Consider the following 24648-nt stretch of genomic DNA (forward strand, 5'->3'; position numbering starts at 1 on the left):
CTGTTTCACTTAATACTTCCCCTGCTAAAATGAGGCTGAAAGACCTCTCAAAAAATGTTGTTCACTGGAGGTGAAATTATGCTTGAAATTAAGAGCAACTGCACTGCTCTGTTTAAGGCACAGGGTCTATTCTAATCACCCAGCAAGCTGCTTGCAGACCAGAACATCACCAACTCTTTGTAGGTTGAACTCAATATAAACCTTGAGGTTGTGAGATGCAGGAACCACCAACCAAGCCCAGGCATTAACACTGATACCTGGGGAGGGGCTGTGGCCACAGCTTGGCCAGCCCCTGAATGCAGGGGGTAAACTGGGGAAGTGATCACCACCGTCTTTCTCTCATCATCTCTCAGTCAAAGCCTCAACAATACGAAGATTTTACAAAGTTAAGCAGAATTTGGCTTTGGTCCTCAAAGATGCTGAAGTTTTTCTAGTGCACTGATGTTGGTGTGGAGCATGAGGAGCTCTCTTGTGTGTGCTGCAAGCACTGAATCACTGTAGAGCAGCATCACAGCCCAGTCATCTTATAAATGCACTGTGTCTACAGCCCTGATCATGTATATAACTTGTGTATATATCCATTGCAATTTTTAGCATTACTTGAGTTGGAAAAGTTTATTTCCATGAATTTTTCCTCCCCTTAATGTGAAAAAAATAGCAAATAAAGGTAACTAGGAAATATGAATAAACATAATTAAACATAAAATGCTTGTAATGATATAAGAAATTACTTCAGCCAATTGAAAATTTTAGCAGAAAAAACCCTGTGGCATCAAAACCCGAGTACATCAATAGCACTGTCCTTTTTGTAATCAGGATTAGTTTATATTTCCTGACAGCCAAGTGAGAAGAATTCCAAATTGTAGCTTCTTGACCTTTTTCTCATTCAAAAACAGTTCAAGATACTACATGAATAAAATGGGGAGTGTAAAGACACAGTTTGGGGGAGGGGAGACTCAATCACCCATTACCTTTTTATGTACCTTTTAAGAATGCTACTCTTTTCAAATATTGACTTTTTATTGCTTCCCCTACAATTGCAGTGGGGGAGTTTAGGAGCCTCACAAACTACTTTATCATATAATTAGTTCATCAGTAAATTTGGACCTCATACATCAATCACTATAATGTGAAACCTCCACTGAGACAGAAACCAGGTGTGCGTGATTCTGCTTTCTTCTTTATAGTACCTACAGAATCATTAGTGCCTATGCTACAGTTTAAATTGAATTTAGTAAAAAGCAATGGTCTTACCCCACTGCAAAAACTATTGCTGAAGGGCTAAATCAACATTTTGCTGATTGACAACTCATACTCTTTCCCTGTTGCTGTTTGGAGAATGGTGATGTATGATTTGTGTATGGAAACGGTTATTTTAATTAGTCATGAATAGAAAAAAACACTTAGTTCCAAGGTAAATGCTGTAAAGTGGGCATCCTGTGACAACACCAAGAGGCTTGATACATTGAATTATCTGAAACCACCAGAAAAGGGTCTGCCTGACCTTTTCTTCCCCATGCAACTGTGGTGTGACTTTCTTTTCAAGTGCCTCTTCCTTGTGACATCTGTACAACCCAAATGGGAAAAACATAGCTGCTCCTGAGACAGGCTGGAAGACATCTTTTTTCAGACACAAGACAAAACTCCTTTTGGGTCAAGAAAACATCAGGATGCTTCAGCTTTGCATCCTATGTATCCCACAAATCTCAAAGGTCATGGTTTATGTAAACTCTAAATTTGTAGTGCATCTTATGGACAAAGGAGTGGAAGTCCAGGCAGAGCAGTGTCCCCATGTGAGGACTATCAGTTGCTTCACAGACTAATACCTCAGAGACCAAATTTTTGGGGGTTCATTCATAAAAATTCTCTTGGATGTCAGGGTCTGATCAAAAAATATGGAACCCAGCTTGCATGTGCATTAAAAATCCAAACAAGTAATTATTTACACTACTTTTTCATTTTCCAAGTAATCAAGCACTGGCTGGTAATAATGCTCAAAGGGCTGATTATACCAGCAAGAAACAGCAGCTCCTCTGACCACACCTCTTCCTTGGGAAAATCTCAACACTGATGCAAAATGCAACATGTTTGTAGCAGAGGAAAATCGGAATTTCATGGTTGCACGGAATTAATGGTTCTCATGTTCTTAGCAGAGCTGAGCTGAAGAGCTTACCAAAGAGTGAGGACTTGTCAGGCTGTCTGTAATGTGCTTCCTTTCCAAGATTAAAAAAAAAAAATTTGTTCTGATTGCAAGCAGATTTTTTCAGAGCGTATCCCTTTTCCTTCACTGCTGAGAAAAAGCCAGCAGTGTTTCTAAAGCATGATACTTGCTGTTGCTCATCTGCATGTCTAGTGTACTAGCAGAAGAGTCTTTCCTCCAGGAATAACAAGTGTGTAATGTATTACATTACAGCTGATTAAAGTAGCCTCTCCTGCTACTGTTTAACTTGTCTGGTAGATCATCCAAATACTTGCAGGCACCATCTTATAAACACAGAATATTGAAACTGTGCTGTTTTATGACTGTGCAAAAAGGCTGCTGAAAATGTGCTGCCTTAGTGAAATCAGGTACCCACACTAATACAGTCATATCTGGAAAGTTAAACGGTATTGTAGAGTGAAATCTAGAACAGACAAATAAAATGCACACATTAACATAGCAAATTCCAGGTATAACCATGTTTTTGAAACACCCCTGGAACATCCACCCTGAATTATTGCTGAGAGATATAAGCTTATATTGGTATATCAGAGTGAGAAAAGGAATGGTTGCTATATCCCTAATGGCAGAATTTGAATAACACAGAAATAGCAGAGCAGGACTTGGCCTGAAGAGCTACCTGTATCAGTGACTATCAGCCAGCGAAAGCTGGACATGATTCCTCAGGCCCAGGCTGTTAGAGAAGGCTTTGAAAATGTCTCCTTTCTCGTAAATTGATTTGGACTGGAAAACACTGAGACAAAAGAGGTAGAACTGTCTTCATGCTTGCTGACATTTTTAGTTCAAACCCGCGAAACCAAATCCCCAAGTGCAAGAAGGATGGTGATGTGGTACTTAAGCATGATTTTATTTTTTTTTTTTTTAAGTTCTTAAAGCTGCAAAGGTTATTAACCACCAGGAATCTTTCCTTTTATATATATTAAAAGCTGATTTATATGGAAGGCCTTAGGTGTACTCAAATTTCAAACACCTGGGTTATTTTCTTTACTTTACTGATCAATGCAGGTGTTTCATAGCAAAAGCACACAGGCAATCAGACTGTCTGAGGGCAGCAATGAGTTGCACATATTTCTCCTAGTATAAATAAATTTTCTTAAGTGTGTGGAGTGAATGGGCCTTTGGCATTAATTGCAATTAGATGGCAGTCAGGCTTTGAGGTGTAGAAAAATACGTGTTTTAACCGATTCATAGAAGAGTTGCGCTATCTTCTTCTGCAAATCAGCTGCTTCTAATTTTGCCTGTGAGGGAAGAGGCAAGGAAAGAGGCAAGGCTACCACAGCCCATGCCAGGCAGGGGGTGAAGCCAGCTTTTCTCCCACAGCTCGCTCTTGCCGTGGGATGTGGCACAAGGCGCTGCGCCCTGCCAGCACACGCGTGCACTCCCACTTGCCGCAGCCAGCCCAGCCGGGGAGCGTGCCACCTCTCTGTCTTTACCAAGATCAAATGGAGCTAGTCAATCAGGGGATACCATTATTGACTCCACCAATTTCCACTATCAATAATTTACTGTATTTGCTGCACGCGCAGGAGGAGGAGGAGGAGATGGCCGAACGGATTTTTGTCAGGGGGTACAGAATGCACCCCGCGGGTGCCCGGGCAGAGCCGAGCACGGCGTTTCGCCCGGGGATCCCCAAGCTCCGCGGTCGCCCCTGTCTGTGCCGACGGGCGCTGCTGATGCGACGGCCGGCCTCGCTGTCGGTCTCAACCTCGGTCCCGGTCCCGTCCGGGTCCCGGGCTGGGAAGAGCCGCCTCGGGACCGCTGGGACTGAGCTCCCGCTGGGCGCCTGCAGAAAGTCACCGGTGTAACGTTACCTGCGGCGCTCATTAATAAGCAATGCCTGTTATTATCTTGATTGCATTCTTAATAGGCGAACTACGGAGAGGTCAGCGCAGGAGCGATATTTAAATGGATTGGGCTTGCTTAATACCCGGCGGAGTAAACCAATATCCCGCCGCGAGCGGACCGACACCCCCCTCCCGCCCCCCCGCCCCGCTCCCCGCTCGGGAAGCGCCGGGGGAGCCGAGCGGAGCGGAGGGGAGCGGAGCGGAGCGGGGCCGGGCGGGCGGGGCGGGGGCGGTGGCGGGGCCGGGAGGCGGTGCGGAGTCTCTAAGCGGGGCAGCGCGGTGCCTACGGCCGCCGCAGCCGCTGGCCGGGGGCGAAGCCGCTCGGCGAGGAGAAGGCGGTGGGGCTGGGCCAGGAGGCTCCGGCTGAGCGGCGGGAGTGTGGGATCCGGCTCCGCTGCCCTCCCGCCCCTCATAAAGCTTTGATGAGACACTTGAGACGCCGCCTGTGTTGTCGAGGCGGCGGGAGGCGGTCGGTGGGACTGGGCGCCCGGGAGAGGATGTGACTTCCCGGAGGGGACCCGGACAGGCTTTGTGTGGACGACAAGGTATGCGGCGCCCCGCCAGAAAACTTAAGGGGCCGGGGGTAGGGGGTAAGGGTGGCCGCGGAGCTGGGCGGGCGCTGGCCGGTGAGAGGCGTCGGGGAGCGGTAAGGGCGGGGGAGGGCCGGGGCAGCCCCGCACCCCTTTGTTCCCGCACCTGTCGGTCCGGCCGGTGCCCGGCGGGGTTTTTGCCGGGGCCGGCGGGAGCTGGGGCGCGCTCCGGGCTCCGTGAGGGGGAGCGGAGCGCGGGACCCGGCGGCGCTTCCCCGACGGCGGCGCGGGCGCCCCGCGCGGGGCGCGGCGGGCGGCCCTTGGGCGGCGGGGGGCGCCCCCTTGCGGCGGGCGCGCGGCGGGGCGGCGGCCCGGCCTCCTCACGGCCGGTGCGGCGGGGCCCGGCCCGGCTCGGCCCGGCTGTGGGGCGGCCGGCGCGGGGGAGCCGCGGTGCGGGGAGGGCCGGGCGCCGTCAGGGAGGGGCGCGATGCACTTGTTGGAGCTGGACCGCCGCTGGAACGTGAAGCATGCCGGGCACCGCTGCCGGGATCCGGTGCCACGGGCGCCTTCTCCTCCGCCTGTCCCGCTTCCAGCAGCCCCCGGGCGCGGGGAGCCCGCCGGGTGCCGCCGGCAGGGAAGGGAAGGGAAGGCGGCGCAAAGAGCGAGACCGGCGGCGTGAGGGGCTGAAGGTGTCGGTGCTCGGGAAAGAGCAGCGACCGGCCTCGACCCACGGGCTGTGGATTCATATCGGGGGGTCAGACACGCCTTCACCCAGAAAAAAAAAAAAAAATCCCGGGGTTAAATGGTAAATTTGTTTGCCAGAGGTTTAATTAATACTTTGGAAACCTTGTGCTGTCCCACAGATTATTTTTTTTTCCTAGGATTAAAAACATGAGGTGTTACAGTTGTGGGCCACGCTTGCTTTGCTTGGTTGTTTTTGAGAGGTTCTGTCTTGGTTTGTACATTCCAGTTAAGATATGTCCTTTTCCTCTTACTTTATTGTAGTTTGATGTTCTGAGGTTATGCAAGATCAATAGTCATTACTTATTTATGTTTCTAGTAACACAGTTCTAATGAATGCAAAGAATCTATCCTGGCAATACATTTTTCTTCAGCCAGTATTTCTGTAATCTTTAATTCATGGTGATAAATAGATAAAATGAATTTCCTTGGTTGTCTGTAGATACGAGCAAAGGGCTGGATAATGAGCCGCCTGCGTGTGGGCAGGAGGAAATTTCACAGCACCAAGTTTTAATGGCTTCTTGGTCACAAAAGTGAAGATTTTGCTCTGTTTACACGAGTGGCTGTCCCAAGTAAGGAGATCATCATGTTGCCTGCTCTTCTGCGTTGGGTAGTGTGCTTGTGTAAATCACAGGCTCTGCTTACAAAGCTGTATTTCTGTCTGCAAGCCCTCAAGTGAAAACTCAACCCCAGTGATGGCCCAGAGTTTGTCTGGGCATAGGAGAACGTAAGCAGAGGGGATGCTCTTGGCTTCACGCATGCTGTGAATCCTGAAGTTTGGCACGTGAGAGGAGGTAGCAGCTGTTAGGGGGATGCTATGGCTTCCTGTGTGCAGAGTTCCAGGGCACTGGCTGTGTAAACAGACGTGGGGAAAAAGAGAAGAGAGACAGTGATGTTCTGCAGGAATGAGTGCCGTCCCTCACCTGGGTCTCAGAGTAAAACAGCGACTCTGTTTCAGCTCTAAAATGTCTATTTTCTGCTGTAGTACTACCGCTAACATTCAGCTTCACTGAACCTTGTCTGGGAAAACCCATTTGTAAGCAGTGTGCCTTCTGTTCATGTTGCAAATGCTCTCTGCTTTCCGGAACTGCAGGGTAGATCCTGTTGTTATATGGCTGTGAAATCAGGGTAAACCAGGTCAAAAAGATGAAGAACATTTTATCTGAATAGTCCAGATATAATGGTGGAGGAAGATGGGAAAGGACTTTTATCTTTGATGGAGTAAGGCTAAACTGAAAAAAGTGTAACTTCAAGCAGCATGCTGTTAAGCACCAAGGCATTATGTTGTAACAGTAGTGCTTGGGAAGTACTGCAATATGCTGGAATACTACAAAATGTAGTGCACAGATGCAAAGGTTTTTAAAGGCTCGTTAACATGTGAAAAAAATACAGGGGAAAATAAGGTTCTGTGCTTTTGCTTAAAAGCTTTGTATACATGATAGTGCTGAGCTGAAAGTGGCTGCACTTAAAAAGTCCTTGCAGTAGCTGTAGCATTTGTGCAACTCTTACTCTGCTGTTGCTGTAAGGAAAACACAGAAGCTGCACATTTTGCTCAGATAATAATTCTCTCAGGGATTGCATGTATAAAAGCAGGTCACAAGAAACTTGGAAGTAGGAGACCCTCTCATCCGTTCCATGGCTAAGCACTGCATGAAGAGGAGAAGTGTGGTCCTTTTTTTTTTTAAAAAAAGGTATTTCTCATACCTGCCTTCCTGGTTTGTACAAAAAGCTGAAAGTTCTTATAAGAATTTGCCCCATGCCTACCCTAGAAATCTCACATTAGGCATCGTGTGAATTGTTGGAGGCTCCACTAGAGAAGGATATGTGTTTTAATAGGTTAACTGCTAACATGTCTTGACCTGTTTTCAAGCATATGTTGTGAGCACTTGGTTTCTCCTAAATAGCTGAAATGCTGCTTAATTGGGAAACTCTCAATCATTCCTTAGATCAGTTCATGCACTGGCATTCTTGGTAATCTTTAGTTGTAAACACCCTTTAAAAGGAAGCTTTTAAAGGCACTGAAGCGAAGCTATTTTTGTGTGTTGCTGAAATGAAGTGTTAACCAATAACCTACTGTCTTCAGTTCCAGCTGGGAAGGTTCTGTAACAACTCTTGTATGCTGTGATACACCATTAGGAAGCAGCACAGGTGTGTACTGAGTGAACTGCCTGACATTTGAGTTGGGATGGGGCTGATAGGCTGTGTCCCCTGTCTGTCAACTCACAAATCTTACTGTTTCCTTATCCATCTCTTACTCAGTCTTATCTTTGACCGCAGGTTCTTTGAGGCAGAGATAGTCTCACCTGTCTTCTCTTTCTGGTACCCAGCCAGAACTCACCAATGCTCTTGTAATATGAACAGTAAATAATAGGTTTTGCTATGCAGTGCATACAGGCAACTCTGCTATGCTGCCTTAAACTTGCATGTTACCAATTCCAGGTGCTGAGTAGTCCAGTGAGGAGCACTGTTTGCAGGAGTTGTCCACAGGGAAAACAGTCTATGTGTAAAGTGTAGGGTCAGACTCAGCCTTTCCTCCTTTTCAACATTCAGCATCTAACTATCAGGCAACTGTAGACTGGTGGAGTTCAACTGCTATACCCTTCAGCAACAATGAACATGAAATAGTCTGAAGTACTGGAAATGCCGTGACTGACCAGGCAACAGTCTTACCAAAAAAACCAAAAAAGCAACAGCAAAAACCAAACCAGCCAACCTCATCTCAGGTACAATGTCTACCCTTTATAACTAGTGGACAGAGGATGGTACTGACCTGATGTGATTGTAATTCTTGGTAACACTGATACTAGTGGTAGCAGAATGTCCCATTACAGCATTATTTAGGCACCATGAATAGATAGAACTGTCTATAGATGGGTACCATGCACAACCAGAGGAAGCAAAAGGAAACTTCATTTAGTGATTTTTCATGCTCTGCTGACAGCTGCCATAAGACTGTAGCAGTTGTATACTTTCCTTGGTAAGAATATTGTATTTTTCAGAGAAGTAATTTTCTGAAACCAGTTAATTAGGACAGTTATTTCTGGCCGTGGCATTTGTAGAGAACAGAAGGCATGATTGTTCTTATATTTGTTTCTCTGAGTCCTTTGATCGACTAGAAGCTCTCAATGCTTTACGCTATAAATTACCTCAATCCTTTGGCAGTTCATTTCTTTTCTTGTGTACTTGGTTAGGAAAATGCAGAAATCCTTGTGACTCAGCTACAGACTACTATAAATTATGAAGAAATGGGGGAGGGGGGTCACATTTCACGTTAGGAAAGGCAATTCTAGGAGGATGGAAGGATACTGGTTGCCAAATTCGAGATAAGCATCTCAGAGTATCTCAAAATCTGAGCAGCTACTGCCACCTAGAGATGCACAAACCACATTGGGTGCTCAGGCTGTCTCTGGCAAGGGAGCCTGCACCTTTAAAACAAGTTAATCCCAATCCTTACTCCACAGTATAAATTTAGTGTATGAGTGCCGACTTTTTTTAGCCCTGTAGTTGATGATTACCTGTTCAAGTGATGAATCCTGTTCTAGTGATGCAGGTAAACTAAATTTTATAGAGTCTTCCTTGTGTGGCTTGAATAGGTAAGCAAAGAAGCATCACTTTCAGTACATCATTTGCTGGTTAATTTAGACTACACCTAAAGAACTATTTGCAAGTCAAATTTATAAAGGTTTGGTACACCTGTTGCTGAGGCTTCATAGCCTTTGTAAAGCCTACGCCAATAAAATGCAATGTAGAATTAGTCCCTTAAGGATTTGAGTTCATTTGAAGGTTGGTTTGTTCCCTATGTCATCTTTGAAGTCTACTTGTTGGGGACTGTCCTTTACTATATATTTCCTGGAATAGAAAAAATTCTGGTTTTCCTAGATGTCTCAACTCAGCAGCCTTTAGATTGGTTTCACTAGATTCAGAATTTTCTCAGTTTAAAAATTAAGTATCAAAGTTAAGTTGAATATGTAGCTATCTGTTGCTACCTCAAATCTAACAACATGGAATACAGTAGTATCTGCTCCTCCTTTTTTTTTGTTTTGTACATCAACCTGCTGTAGTAGTTTCTTCCTCTGCGCTGGAGAGAGAAGCAGTGTTCCCAACTTAATTTGTTTCCTGATTACAGAGGGAAACAATGAGCCTTTTTTTACCCCCTGAACTCATAATCTCATGTTCAGTTTCTCTGTTTGACTCTTAGAGACATGGTATGTTTTGGGGCTTTTATAATAACTGCTAGCTCTCAGCTATCAAATGCCTACTAGAATAAGAAAACCAACACAACTTAACCTGGAGTTGATAACATCATCTCACAGAGACCTGAAAATGCGATCTGCTAGTCAGTTGCACATACTGGATAACTTTCCAGGTGATGGTTTTTTAAATTTCCTGAAATATTTGAAGTCTGTCAGTGTAAATTATATTGGGATAAGAGCTTAATCCAAAACTTCAGAAGGAACAGAATTTTCCTGTGGGAAGCTCAGAAACTGTGATACAGGAATATTTGCCACAAGTCAGGAGGCAACTGCAAACTGCTTATGCCATATCATGGCGCATGAGAGTTGTAATACCAAACTAGAGTTTGAAAAACAATCCTTGGCTCACCAGAGTTCAACATCAGCCTCAATCTTTCCAGTATGTGCACTGAGTTACAAATAGGCTTTGCATGAATGCAGGAGGAATCTGGAAAAAAATTGAACTAGGCAAAACCTTGAGCAAAATGCTGTTACATGGTCTTTATTAATTCAGCATGTAAAAGACTCAACACAGAATCCTGTACTATATATCTTTGAAAAGTGAGTTAAGCTTAATCTTGTGCCAATTCTAATGCATATTGTGCCTTATCTAGTGTGATCTAAACACCGTTTCTTTTCAACACTGCTCCTGGAGAAATGCTGTTTCATCTAGATCAAAAAATTAAAGGTTATGATCTCTGGATTCCTTAGTCTGTTATGCCATTTACTTTTTAAGCTTGGTGCAACATCTACTATCCACATGGTTTAGCTTATCCATCTTTACACTGGCCATGGTGCTTTTGTTGAGTATTCAGTACATGATACACTGAGAAGAAAATAAATTAAATCCAAACTTTATTGAAAGGCTGGATTAGTAAAACCAACCTCTCCCCTTAGTCATAGCTGTCTCTATACCACAGAAGTGTATGGATACTGTTGGGATGAGTGACATGACTTGTTTTGAAGTATTTTGAGGTAATTCTGCCTGCTGGCTGCGTCCATTAAGACTTGGATCTTCACTTGCTATTTACATTCCTTCTGAGTTGATTATCCAGTTTGACTGAGCTGTAAATGCCGAGAGAGAAATGCTATTTGATAGAATTTGTACTGGGAGCCAGTGTGAGAGGGAAGCACATTCAATAACAAGTTTGAGCTGGCAAGAGTCATTTAACCAGAATCCTTGCCAGGAAACTGTGGTAAGCTATGAAAGTCCTTCTGAACATCATGACCACCCTTTATCTTTATAATGGGTTGAAGCAAAACTAGAAATAAACACATCTGAAGTTCTGCATTTTTGCTTTTCCAGATGTAAACACTACCGTTAATGTCATGACTTTTTTTGTTGTTGTCAGCTTATGTCTTGTAGACTGGTGAAGGGTTGTTTTTATTTTATGGGAGGCAAGGAAGGATGCTTCACTTGTCATTACAGCAGCACAGTATTTACTGGTGTGGCATTGGCAAATTGATTTCAATGAAGTGGTACAAAGAGAAGAAGCAGGTGCTTCATTACATCTTCTCACAGATGTACAGATGTTTTGACTGGCAAGAAATGTCTGAAAATGAGTTTTCCCCTTAGAAGCTAATAATTGGCACATTAATTTAAAACAAGGAATAAAGCTGCCTTCCTTGAAAGGCCTCATTTAAGTCCTTTTCTCTCTTGATTTTGCACTAATGATAAAATTCTGCTGTCCCCTGTGCAAAACTTCTTTGCAATTGCAAGTGCAGAAGTAGGAGGAATGTCACCAGTGAACAGGGTTGTTGCAAAAGAATGAGTCAATTCTGCATACCTCCATTAAAAAGAAAGGCAGAAATAAAGTTTAAGAATAAGTCAGTCAGAAGTCAGCCTCCAAAGGAGTCTACCTTTGAGAGTGACAAACCTGTGGACAACATCTTGAAGTCCATAAACCTCGAGCATGAAGTCATATCACCTAGTTCTTAAAAATTTTGTTCAGTGTGGAAACAGTTGTATATTTTTTAACCTGCTCTGATTCTTGTAACTGTTATGGAACTTACAGACTCTTATGCTTGGAAATACTATAAATCATTTCCCCTGCCTTTAGCTAAAGGAAGGGCAGGTCTGCAGTGAGACGTAGAAAACGCAATAAATAACTTCCATGTCTACTGTAAATTGAATGCTTTGGAGCAAGTCTTCAGTTGTAAAGCACCACCAGATGTTTTAATATTCAAATTGTGCTCACTAGAAATGGCTGCAGGGGAACTACTGATATTCTGCGTATTTTGTAATTTGTTATGTTCAGGCGTACGTCAAAACACGACCCATAATTTTTTTAAGGACAGTCTTGAGCCATTGGTGTTTTAACATAAAGATGGATCTGTGGATGTCCATTGGCAAAAAAGATGACTGGAACTCAGACATCTTTTTTCCTTTTATTGTTTTGATGGTGCTGCTACCCATATTACAAGTAGGCATAACCTTGCTCTCCATTTTATCCAAATTAAGGATGACCCTTGGTACCTGGAAAGCTGCCTGGTTTGTGTTTGTAGGGTTGCTAAATACCTGCTTGTGCAATATTACTTCTTTATGGGAATAAGTCTTTCCCAAATTTCATAACAAGTTTGCTGCAGGTAAAAGCAGTGTCTGGTCTGGATGAGATAGGAACTTGTACTTGCATTTCAGACCAAACTTAGAGGTTTTAATGGTGAAGAATATTTATAGTTTAACACTAGTTTTGTTTTCCTTGTTGCTCTTTGCTATGTAGTGGTTGAGCCCACAAATTGGAAGCATGAGGCCAAAAGCTGAAAAATGAAAGAAGAAACAGAAATCCATATGGCAATTGCAGGAGTTTCTGCCACCCCACCTTAGGCTCGTGACAACATGCCCTATAGTTAACCTACAGTCAGGAACTAATAATGACACAGATGGAAGTGAGCTAGCATATGTATTCAAGGTAATACCCCTAAGGTTTTAATCAGCATCTCTCTGTGTTAGACATCTGAATTGCCATGGAGAGATTAGCAAAATATGCATATGATACACATGGTAAAGGCAGCTTTGTGTAGTGGCAAATCTGAGGGATTTTGAGCAAGAACTCCTCTGTTCTCCTCTGGTTCAGCAGTGACTTGCTGTGAAATCTGGGATAAAATGTTTAAAATACTTGTGGGCTTTAGGCGACCCAGGGGGAAAACACAGCTTCTGATGTGGTTCCTTCTCACCTAAGTATGTTGAGATTCAGTGTTTGCAAAGCACTTTGGTGGCTTTGATAGCACATTCTCCAAAACATGCTGTACAATTGGAGAGTCACAACAGCTTAAGTAGCAGATTTCTTAGCTTTTGCTAAGAATTTCTTTCCCTCTACAACTACTAATCTCTGATATGACATTTTTTGATTTTGAATAGGATGGTGACTTCTTTAACTAGTCTATTCTGTTGTGGTGATATTTGGAAGAGGGAAAAGACTTAGCTGTTTCCAAGAGTAATCGTGTAATTTAATGTTTCTTGCTTTAATTTTCTCTTTCCTCCCCCACCCCCAGCTATTAGAAGAGAAGCTGTCCTTCCCTGCAGCATAGTGGGATCTGCTTACATGAAGGGACAGGTATTGAAGTTTTTCTAGAGACGTGTTTATTTAATGACTGAAATCTCATATACAAACCTACCCTTTGGAGCTTAAGGGCTCTTACAGTGAGAACAGTGGTTTGCTGGGAGCAAAGCCACTTTCTTCAGTGGGGGGTTGTGCATGAAACAGGACACCCAAGTGAGGAACATTAGGTGGTGTTGGGCTGGATTTTGCATACTTCTCTTTATAGACATGTCCAGGCTATTTATGTGCTTATATCAGTGAGGGAAGAGCTAGCCTGCACACCTAGAAAGGTCTTTTCTTTTCTCTTTAAACTGTATTACCAAATACTCATGTATCCCTCAGGAGTTCTGAGGAAACTGCCTTGCTGAAACCTGTCACATTTTGCTCTGATACAGCTATTAGCTATCATTTAGGTTGTGACCCCATCTGATTTTCTAAGCACATAAATATTGAGTCACCTTTGCAACTGATACAAATCTATGAATGGAACATGGTGCATTTATACCAGGCAGGGACTGTGTCCACCAGAATTAAGGTCCACTGGAACTTACTGCTTCAAGGAACTTCAATAATTTTTGTGGAAATAATTCCCCATGATGCCACAATCTGTTATATCTAGTGGCAAGTATGAAAAGTCAGGGACCTTGTAAACTTAATTTTTAGTTAGGGAAGGTAAGGTCCCAATGTCTGTGTAGTTCACAAAAAACACAGTGTAACACTCTTGGTGAAAGAAATTACGCCATTATACATTTGGGACAAGGCAGGAGTTGGATAAATTAATTTTTCCTGTAAGACTACAGGGGCTTTTTTTTCTTTGTTCCATTAAATGTTTGTACCCCGAGTAGTACAACTAACGAAGCTTGTTTTGAAACCTCTGCCAGAGGTACCTCCTCACCCCTTCTAGTGATTCCAAACTTTCCCTCTGTGGAGCTTGTGAAATGAAAGGAAAATATGGTGTTGTAAGTCCATAAGCCTATACACAGGTGTTTTCCTAAGGATGGAGGAGGAGAAGAGCTTATTTGGGTTGGTTTCAGGTGCTGGCATGCTGGTTATACAACATGACCATGTGTGTCCCTCTATTGAATCTGGTTGATGTTGGCCCCCAGATTTTTAAAATAGATTAGGGATAGAGTACCAGCCATAGCAAGTGCAACAGTCTTGTTTCAACATGAAACCACTTAGAAGGTGGGGATTAAAAAGCTGAAAACAATAATTCTTTGAAATCTGTGGTAAGCTGCATTGTCATTGTAAAATATCATTGGTGAAAGAGCACTTCTTGCCAAAGTGTTTTCAATACAGTTATGTTAACATACTGACATAATTTTCTAATAGTGTTATCTCTAAAGATAAAGCTGTTATCACAGCAAGACACGTGCAGGGCTGGCTGCCCAGTGAAGTGGATTAGATTCCCAATGAGCATATCCTTATATCGTTATACAAGTTCTTATTATTCCATTAACATTGATTGAGGTGACTTTGCAAACCTACAGATTTCTGCTGCTCCTCTGGTTCTGCTCCCATGTAATTTTGGACTTGAATACTCCCAGAAACTGCTCTGGTACCTCAGTGTAAGCTTTTATTCCTTGCTCTGTGTACAGAAATTATTTCCCTGGAGATCCTGTGCTGACAGCTGGACTGAGCATGTGTCAAGAAAAATCCACACACAAGGGCAGACAGCCAAAAGATGACTGAAACACCACTAGCAAATGCAGGAGCACTGTTAATACCTGTCAGAGCTCTCACAGCAAGCACTTCTGGTTTCTGGTTCATTCACATCACAATGTACTGATCAGCTACATTTCAAGTACTGGCTATGGCTAAAAGTAAGGTATTCTCTTACAGCAATGCCACACACAGTCAGGGTCTCGGCAAAGGTAAGAGTCTTGCTACAAACAGGTATAGCCCTTGCTCTCCTCCCCTCACCCTAGTGAAAGCACTGCCTTCCCAAACCACTGGTAACTGCACTATCTGATGATTATGCTTTTTAACCATTTCTTTTCCTTGGCAAATCTTCACTTATGTTTCTGTTGGCTGCATAATGTTCTATAGGTCCTAGGAAGCTGCCACTTGCAGCAGAACTGATGTATGTGTGGGATCCTTTTCATGCTGTTCAATATTTTATAGGCACTCTGTGAAATCAAGCCTCAACTGGTGCAGGAACTTCTGGGTTGTTCCAGGGCTGCTGGACACATGTCACTGTTCAGTGGATCCAGCTCGTGCTAGATTGCACGCAACACGATCCGTTCTGTTCCTGCTTCTGGGTGCCAATTATCCTTGACTTCTCTGTGAGCTTCATGTGTGCACTTGGCAGAATAGCTTAGTCCTGTGATGATTCAGTGCAGTGTTTTGTACCAAAGAGCTGTAGTGAAATAGAAGACAAACTGCAGATGCTGCTCAAAGGTCTGAGGTTCTTTCTTAATGTTCTTTTGCACGCAGGTTGAATTAGCATTTTATAAAGCTCTATTGGCTATTGAAGCAAATTATTTCAGAGAACTGTAATTATCTGCCCCCATGGAGGAACCAGATAGTATCTTGGCATGGAGTAATTACTTAATGGATTGGTTTCATGGGTTTCATGTTGTGGGGGGGAGTATGTACCCCGTTCTATAGGTGAACCTTCCTCTCACAGAGATTGCTTTAGTGTTACTTCTGAATGACCACAGTAATGGCATGATCATACCTTGATGTGTACTCTAAAGAGATAAATGCAGTTTTCTAAAGTAAATTTTGAACTTGGAATTTGCTAATGCACAAGTTTTGAGCTTAGAAGGATCATCCCTACTGCACAGTATTTGTGACATAGTAATAGAAGTGCAGCATGTTACTCAACCCATGATACTCTGAAAAGAAGAAACTTTTTTATTTGTGGAGGACATTCATTGCATACCTTGGGATTTCAACATGAAATTTTGGCAAGAAATGTTGTGGTAAAGCCACAAATGGTGGCACACACACAGGGCTCTTTTGGGAGCTAAGTTTCTATGTGTACAGTTGGAATCACAACTTCCTGTGCAGTTTGAGTGCCTGAAGTGTGGTGTGCTGTATGAACAGCTGGAAAGGCAGTAAGTGTTGAGCTGGCTCAGTAATTAGTTCCCATTATCAAACTATAAAAAAAGTGCACATCTCCTCTAAAGATGTCTCTCTGAAAACCTATGATACCATCTGTGAATCTGGTCTGCTATTTCTTCACTTGTACATACTGTCAAAACTCATCCTTACTGGGTCTGAGATCTGTCCAACAGAGAGGCTGCTGGGAACACCTTGTAGTCCTGCACTTAGCCAATTTAAGCATAATTGTCTTTGCAATGAATCTGCTCTGCACTCATTAAAGCAACTGAATTCTCACTCTGAGCTTTGAAGTGAGCTGTTTGAGTATCTAGAAAGGTATGAGAAGTTTGTAGGAAACTCTGATACATGGCTCTGTGAAAGATCAGGACTGTGATGTCATGGCATTATTATTTTGCCATTATTTTCTTTGGGTTCTTTCTCACCTCTGGTTGTCAGGAGCTGTGATTTCTGTATGTACTGAGGAGAGAGTCCAATAAAACCTTGGAACCCCACAAAAAATGCCTTGTAGTGCTTTAGACAGATGCATACTTTTCTAGAGCCAATATAGACATTACTGGAGTTTGTTTGCTCTCAGAAGCTGTACCACAGACAATATTTAGCTACATAAGATAAAAGCCAATTTCTCATGCTTAAAGTTGTAGTTAAAGTTAGCACTACTTGTAAATTTGCTTGCTGTTTATCTTGGACTTCAAAATACTTCATAGTCTCTGCTATCTCTGGCATTAAGGCTGAGTAGATTTCATTACCTCAGGGGAAACCAACATGAGAAAAAAAATAAAATAGGTTTATTCTTCCTGATGAGAAGCACCAACTTACAAGAATACAAATTGGATATGGGTGTGCATGTATATGTATTGGGGGGTGGGTGCTTTATTTGCAGTAATAAAATGTAATTATGTAGTTTGCTGCATAAATAGCCTCAAGGATAAGTAGAGTGTGTCAGACATCCAGTTATGCATGTGATAAAGGTTAATGCTATTTGTTCTCAGTACATTTAGTCTTTGCAAATCATGTGCTGACATGCATCCCATTTTGATATCTGTTCACACACTCTGGCAATGATGCATAAAGCAGAAACTCATGCCTGTGGCATTCAGTAGGATTTGGTAAATTGAACTTTTGTGTAAAGATCTTAGAAAATGGCAAGGCACAAAACGAATGTCACATGCTGCTAATTTTATCTTCCTCCACACACTCCTTTCTGGAGATGAAAACATGAATCTATTCACTACTGAAAGTTATTTCAACTTTCATGGCACATACTGGGATGCAGAAAAGCAAGTACATGTTCACAGCTATTCCTTAGGTCTCTCTGGTGGAAATATAACCTGTAAAGCTACTGGATTTCTGCTTAAAATAACTAAAAATAACGAAATGAAACAATTAACTGGTGAATCTTCATTAAGTACAAATACTGAAATAAATAGTACAGCAAGGTCATTGACTGCATATGTTAAGTAGCTGTAGATAATTGACGTGACCTTCATTTAATGAGCCTGCTTTCCATTAGTGGAGATGACTGCCACAATTACATGTCTTACTGTAGCTGTAATTGTATGGACTTTATTGGAATATGAAGTAGGTCTCATCTTCCTGAGATCTGGTCTGGTGGGTGACCTCTTTTCATTGCTACAGCTTCACTGTGCTGCTTGAAAGCAGAAAGAACATTCTTGTGGCCATGAGAGTGTCCACCAAGCTGGTCTAAAATGTGATTTCTGATAGATGCATCTCAAGCCCTGAGGGAGTAGTTTAAGGGTTGCTCTCAGGGAAGCTAGTGTATATCTATGTTGTACAAGTTAGTGGGTGTACAGTGAATGGGACAGCAACTGGACTAGAGACTCTAGCAATTGCTAGAGATGTCTTTGATATTTTATGCCCAGAGATGTGGCTGAACAGGAGTGCAAAAGGGTTGCAGTCTTTACTTGTTGTTCCTAGAAGGTGTGAAGTAGAGACCTGGACCTCCTACACCTGAGAAGGGAGGGAAAATAAGTGTATTGTAGGATTACAGACTGATGTTGTAGTAGTTTTTTTATTGTATGGTTCTGGGTGCACATCTTACTACAAGCAGTCATGGCCACACTGTTTGTCTGGCATTCAGTTGTATTGATGCCCTCAGAACATCCATTGTCAGCCAGGTTGCTCCAGTTAAGAAAAAGTCAGCACTGGTGACCTCCATGGGAGCTAGTTGCTCAGTCTACCAGCACAGCCTCAGGCATGGATGTACACAGAAATGCTGGGGCATCTCCATGCAAGACCTCATAGCAGTGGATATGCCCAACACAGAAAGGATCAATGCCTTGCTCGGTAGTAGCAGGCTAGGAAAATAGGAAAATTGTTTTGTCCCATGTTCCCAGCTCAGTTACCCTTCCACACAGGGTGGCACACTGACTGGCTCATAATCAGAAGGATATAGACAATAGTTAATGTTTGGGATTTACAAGACACTTACTGTAACAGGACAGGCAGTATCTTTAATCTTTGCAATATAATGAAGGTTTGGTGGTTGGGGAACGGAGAGGAAAAGGACTGGAAGCTGCCCTCCAAAGTGTTTCCAATGATCTTATTGGTGCAGCATTGGGATATCAGTGCTGCCTCATTAAGGAGGTGAACCTGTTGTGGTTTGATGCTGGCTAAATGCCAGGCACCCATGAAAAAACTCTTCACCCATTCTCCTCTGCTGTAGTTAAGTAAAGGAGGGGGAAAGAAAACCCAACAGGGCTCATGACTTGAAGTAAGGATTGAGAAGAAACACTTCAAGGGCAAAATAGGGTCAAAACTTAAAAGGTATTAAAATAAAAATATTAACAGAACTAAAAGAGGATAATGAGAACTAAAACCATTACAACACCTTTCTCTCCCTGCCTTCCCCCACCCCCCCAGCCCTTCTTTCCTTCCCACCAACAGGACAGGGAGACTAAATATATGGGGGTTTTAGTCAGTTTAGCACTTCTAAAAATCTTTCTTCAGTTAGCTTAGGGAGAGGAGTCTCTTCTGTTATGTCATGGGGTCCTTCCCACAGGAGGCAGTTCTCTGTGAACTTTTCCAACATGGTTCTAATTTTCATGACTTGCAGTCCCACCCAACCTGCTGTAATGTGACTCCCTTCCATGGGCAGAATAATCTTCCCAAAATACATGGTGTGGTCATTTTAGTTCATGGGGTGTCATTTCTTTAAGGATGAGTTGTTCTAGTTTGGAAGCAAGGGTTCTCTTTATCTTCTTTCTCTGAGTTTTCCACTAGATTACAGCTTTTTGGCATCCATGTGCTCCAGCATGAGCATCTTTTCTCACAGGCTGTGAGTGGACCTCTGCATCCCCCCAAGCACTTCATGAATTACAGGGAAGTTGTTTGTTATATTATAGTCTTCACCACGCCTTGCAGAAGAATCTCAACTACTGCACAGAAAAAAATAATCACTTCCATGGCTGCCTTCTTTCCTCCTCACCAAAAAATCAAGCCAGGTGAAACCAACACACATACATTCATGTGTGAGTTCAACAATAGGTGAAAGGTTGTGTGATTCTACCCATGAAGTGAAATAATCTGATTCTTCTATAACATGTTAAGCTAGTTGATTTTTAGCAACTGCTAACACAAATTGCTATGGTCTCTAAAATAAAGGTATTTTCCAGGTGATAAAATATTACACCCTTGTATTAAATCACTTGACATAATTTTGCTGCCAAAGATAAGGACTCTGTACAGTGCTTGAGTCACTGTCAAGATAGAGAGAAGAATGGTTTTACATCCTGCTTCTGGAGTTCAGCTTAGTCTGGGACTCGTTTGCAGAGTAGTAGATGTTTGTTCTGTGGTTGCTTGCTAGCAATATTCCAGGTATCTGTGCTGCTAAAGCTTACTTCAACATGCTCTTCTACAGTTTTAAATGGGAGGAAGAGGATTGGCCTTTAAGCAGATACGGGTTTTTTTGTGTATCATCAATATGTTATGTGGGTAATGCCTGTCTAAAAATTCTTGGTTTTCAGTCTAGTTGTACACAATTTCTTGCTATCCCAGATAATGGTGGTTGTATCATCAGATAGGATGTGAATTGATCACACTTGACAGCAGTTTTCTTCCTAAATGGAAGGCATAATTGATTAAGGAAAATTGAATGTGATATATAAAGTACTGTTAGATCTGGTGACCAACCAGCTGTGGGCAGAGGATGCTGAGGCCTTATCAAAGTCAATCTGCACCACTGTCCTCCATTGTCTTCCTTTTAAGAAGAGCATCCATGTGAGTGAAGTTGTGCAGCCACTGTTCTGTATTCACATCCATGCAAGGTAAACAGCCCAATGACAGGAGTCAGTGATGTGGCCTGGTCCAGGGATTTTTCTCTCCTTTGTTCACCTGTCTAACTTAAACAGCAACTGAGCTACTCCAGCTGGTGTGCTTACCTGATGGGTGCAAACTTCTCCCTCTTCTGTGCTTGTCTTGGTGCCTCTTGTGCCCTCTCTCTTTTGCTGTGGAGGGCCCACTGGGGGGCTACGTGCTCAGAGAGACTGTCCTACAGAGTCAAGAACTGGCCAGGACCTCTGGGCACTACTTCGATAAAAATAACAGGAACTTGGGTAGGAGCCAGAAGATCTGTTTTCTGTTCATTGCTCTGGTGGCCACAAAGTGTGATGTGAGTGTTTGGGGTTCTTTTCTTTTTAGGTTTTTTATTAAACAATTCTCTGAAGAGAGAGTGTATAAATATTATTTTTTGTTCCACTGGCTCTGCATTTGTATGTTAGCTGAGCCACCCATTTTCAGGATTGAAAATAAGAGTTGTCCCTCATTTGATAAAGGAAGACTATCAATCTTTTTCCTTCCTTTGTAAATCACCTCTGTAATGCCTCCTTTCCTTCCCTTTGAGGAAGAAATCTGACACTCCCTGTAGAATGTTTTGAAAATCCCAACATGAAAAAATCTGCAAAATATGAATGTTCTGCATGGTTAGAGCAAACACTATGTTCCTGTGAGTCACAGATGTCAAGTTTGTTTAATCTTAATAAATCTATGCCGCAACAACACTATTAAACAGGAAGAGAGAGATGGAGGGCTAAAAGGAAGAGTTGTGCTGGGTTACAAAGGATTCTTGGCCAAAATCTTGTTTAGTGGGGGCATGGACATAATCCTGAACGCTTCCCACCCTGCCTTCATTAGGTATTTTAAGACCTACATTTTAGGCATTGCCTTTCTAGTGCACATTTCACTTTATTTGTATGTTTTATGATAAATTGCCTTTCAATGTTAAGTCATAAGAGTACTGATTTCCCACAGCATATTTGCTGGAGATAAAGTAAGTCTTTTTACATAGCACCCTGTTGGCAAACAGAAATAGCATTTACTCCAATGAGTGTTGCCAAGTATGAGGTACTTCCAAATGAACTTCAAAAGCTCTGAAACATGCATTAGCTGCTTTTTCAAAAATGTGAACAATGCCATTGCTTTCTAGCAAACAGAACTGGTGAGCAGAGAGATCAGAAGGTGAAAAAAATGACAACTGGATATGATAGATGTTGTAGTAGTACTTGGGATCAGACGGAAGGCATAGATCTCTGTCACTGCAGGATTTGGGGGTGGTCCTTTTAACAGGACTTAAAGTATCTACTCTGCACTTGAGGAGGAAACAATTTTTACCCTGAGGAGACTCAAAAAAGCCCTTGGCAAGGAGTTCATACCAGCTCCAAGCAGTTGGGAGTCCTGACAGGAGCAAGTTGTGCTGATTCCAAGCCTGGTGAGGAATTTCCTTACCAGCACACCTTTCTGGTGCTAGCCCACCTCTCAGTGAGGACAGAGATGAGAACACATACAAACATCAAAGCATGACCCTTAACATGTGCCAGGTTTTGGGGCAGAATGCGAGAGAAACAGGCAAACTGCTGTGTTTCAGTATGGCAGTAGGGCTGGTTATGCTGGCTTTAATGATGGCCTCTGGACTCTACCTAGGTGTAAATAAATGCTCTGCCCACCTGAGACTCTACCTAGGTGTAAATAAACACTCTGCCCACCTGAGAAGAGGTGGTGTGGGGCCCTGGAAAAGTACAGAACAGTGGTTTTGTTACTGTCACTTCAGTATAGCTCTTACCAGCTCTGTATTCCTGCGTGCCCTTTCCGTGCTGTTCACGTGATGCAAGCAACCTGTTCAGCTCCAGTTCAGTGCACTGTTCCAGGCCATTTTATTGTTCTGTATTTAGGTACATATACCTTCTACATTTACATGAGAAATTGACCTGCTGAAACCTCAGAATTGTATGGCTTCTTCCTGTGTTTCAAAGATTGCTTTCAAAACACAAATGCAGTTTATCCTGGTGCTACTCTGTGTTTTGTTGTTTTTTTTTTTTGTGGGCAGAATGATGAACTATTTTCTTCTATAGAGAAGTCCTCAAAATCAAGTATTTACATTTGCTTGAATTGGAAGTCTTGCCTTTCGCAGCTGTGAAGCTGTCTTTTATTGCTGAAATGTTGCATTGCTAAATAATAGTGCTGCTTTTGCCATTACTTGAAATAGGTGTAATTGGTCAATAAATGAGGAGTCTGCATAGTATCTAATCTAATACTTGCTGCAGAGAGATTTTAGCATATAAGAACTGAGTTGCTGGGATCAGTGTTGCCTGTGCTGCAGCATATACTTTTTCTGAAACTAAATTAAAGAACACTCTTTTACAAGAGTATGTTTTATCACCGGTAACAAGTCGCAACTGCATGCAGAATATCTCTGTAGAAAATGCATAGTTTTGTGTCAACTTGGGTGAATTTTATTCCTCCAAACCTTGTAAGTTAATTTATTTTTCTTGGTTTTAACAGTTCCACCAAGTGAGAAGAGTGATGACCATCCTTTTCTTTACTATGGTTATCTCATACTTCACTTGCATGAAAGCTGCCCCAATGAAAGAAGCTAGTCTAAGAGGACAAGGCAGCTTGGCTTACCCAGGTCTTCGGACCCACGGGACCCTTGAGAGCATAAATGGGCCCAGTGCTGGTTCAAGAGGACTGACATCGTTGGCAGATACTTTTGAACATGTCATAGAGGAGCTTCTAGACGAGGACCAGGACATCCAGCCCAGTGAGGGAAACAAGGATGCAGACTTGTATACATCCCGAGTCATGCTAAGCAGTCAAGTGCCTTTGGAACCCCCGCTGCTCTTTCTGCTCGAGGAGTACAAAAACTACTTGGATGCTGCAAACATGTCCATGAGGGTCCGGCGCCACTCCGATCCAGCTCGCCGCGGGGAACTGAGCGTGTGTGACAGCACGAGTGAGTGGGTGACGGCAGCAGAGAAAAAGACTGCAGTGGACATGTCCGGGGCAACCGTCACAGTCCTGGAAAAAGTTCCAGTACCCAAAGGCCAGCTGAAGCAATACTTCTATGAGACCAAATGCAACCCTAAGGGGTACACAAAGGAGGGCTGCAGGGGCATAGACAAGAGGCACTGGAACTCTCAGTGCCGAACTACCCAGTCTTACGTGAGAGCTCTCACCATGGATAATAAAAAGAGAGTTGGCTGGCGCTTTATAAGGATAGACACTTCTTGTGTATGTACATTAACCATTAAAAGGGGAAGATAGTGGATTCGTGTTGTATAGATTATATTGAGACGAAATTATCTATTTGTATATATACATAACAGGGTAAATTATTCGGTAAAAAAATAATTTTATGGACTGCATGTATGACTGAAGTTTATACAGTACAGTGGTTACACAATCTATTTATTGAACATATCCATGACCTGAAGGGGAACAATAGTCATTTGCGCACAAGTTTAAACAAACAAACAAAAAAAAAAACAAAAAAAAAAAAAAAAGGAAAATCAAGCAAACAAAAAAGTCTGCATTACATTCCTCCATAACATTGTGGTTTGTCGCCGTTGCCAAGAATTGAAAATATAAAAAAATTTTTAAAAAAAAAAGAATAAAATTGCATGCTGCTTCAATTGTGAATTAATGATAAACTGTCCTCTTTCAGAAAAATAAATTGAACCAAAACATTCTGTTTACATTTTAGACAGTAAGTATCTTTAGTCTGTTAGTATATATGTTTACTGCTTCTAACTTCTGATAGCGTTGAAATTAAAACAATGTCAAGGTGCTGTTGTCATAGTTTTACTGTTTCTCTTTTACTTTTGAACTCCCATCAGATTGAAAAAGAAAAAAATCATTACCTTATTCTGGATTAGAAAAAAAAAATTGGTTTTTGTATGTTGTGAAGGTGTTTGCGATAGCAGTCCGACTACTGACAAAAAATAATAAAAAGAGGCAACTGAAAAAGAATGGTGATGTTCCACTTCACATTGTTGAACTTCAGGCTTAAAGACAACACTTATTTAACTGTATGGCAACATGCTTTTTTGGTTTTGGGGGTGGGAGGGGTGGTTTGTTGTTGTTGGGGGTTTTTTGTTTTGCTTTTCTTTTTCAATTTTCAGTATTTTGAGACATGCATTTGCTTATACCATGTTAGCTTGTGTTTGAGAAATTTTTTTCCCC

At 42.5% G+C, this 24648-nt stretch overlaps 1 protein-coding gene across 2 annotated transcripts in view; it reads left to right on the forward strand.

The window, feature by feature from the left end:
- The window catches only part of BDNF (brain derived neurotrophic factor), a 38425-nt gene extending 14450 nt beyond the window's left edge, over nucleotides 1-23975 (forward strand). Inside the window, exons 1-2 of one of the 2 annotated variants that reach the window (XM_058851027.1) lie at nucleotides 4339-4610; nucleotides 22969-23975. In XM_058851027.1, the coding sequence (XP_058707010.1) occupies nucleotides 22990-23730 (741 nt within the window). In that variant the 5' untranslated portion in view covers nucleotides 4339-4610; nucleotides 22969-22989 and the 3' untranslated portion in view covers nucleotides 23731-23975. Of the gene's footprint in view, nucleotides 1-4338; nucleotides 4611-22968 lie in introns of those variants that run through there. The other variant, XM_058851017.1, reaches the window with a different exon arrangement.
- The last annotated feature ends 673 nt before the right edge of the window (nucleotides 23976-24648 follow it).

Source organism: Poecile atricapillus, chromosome 1, assembly GCF_030490865.1.
Source record: "Poecile atricapillus isolate bPoeAtr1 chromosome 1, bPoeAtr1.hap1, whole genome shotgun sequence".
Taxonomy (NCBI): Eukaryota; Metazoa; Chordata; class Aves; order Passeriformes; family Paridae; genus Poecile; species Poecile atricapillus.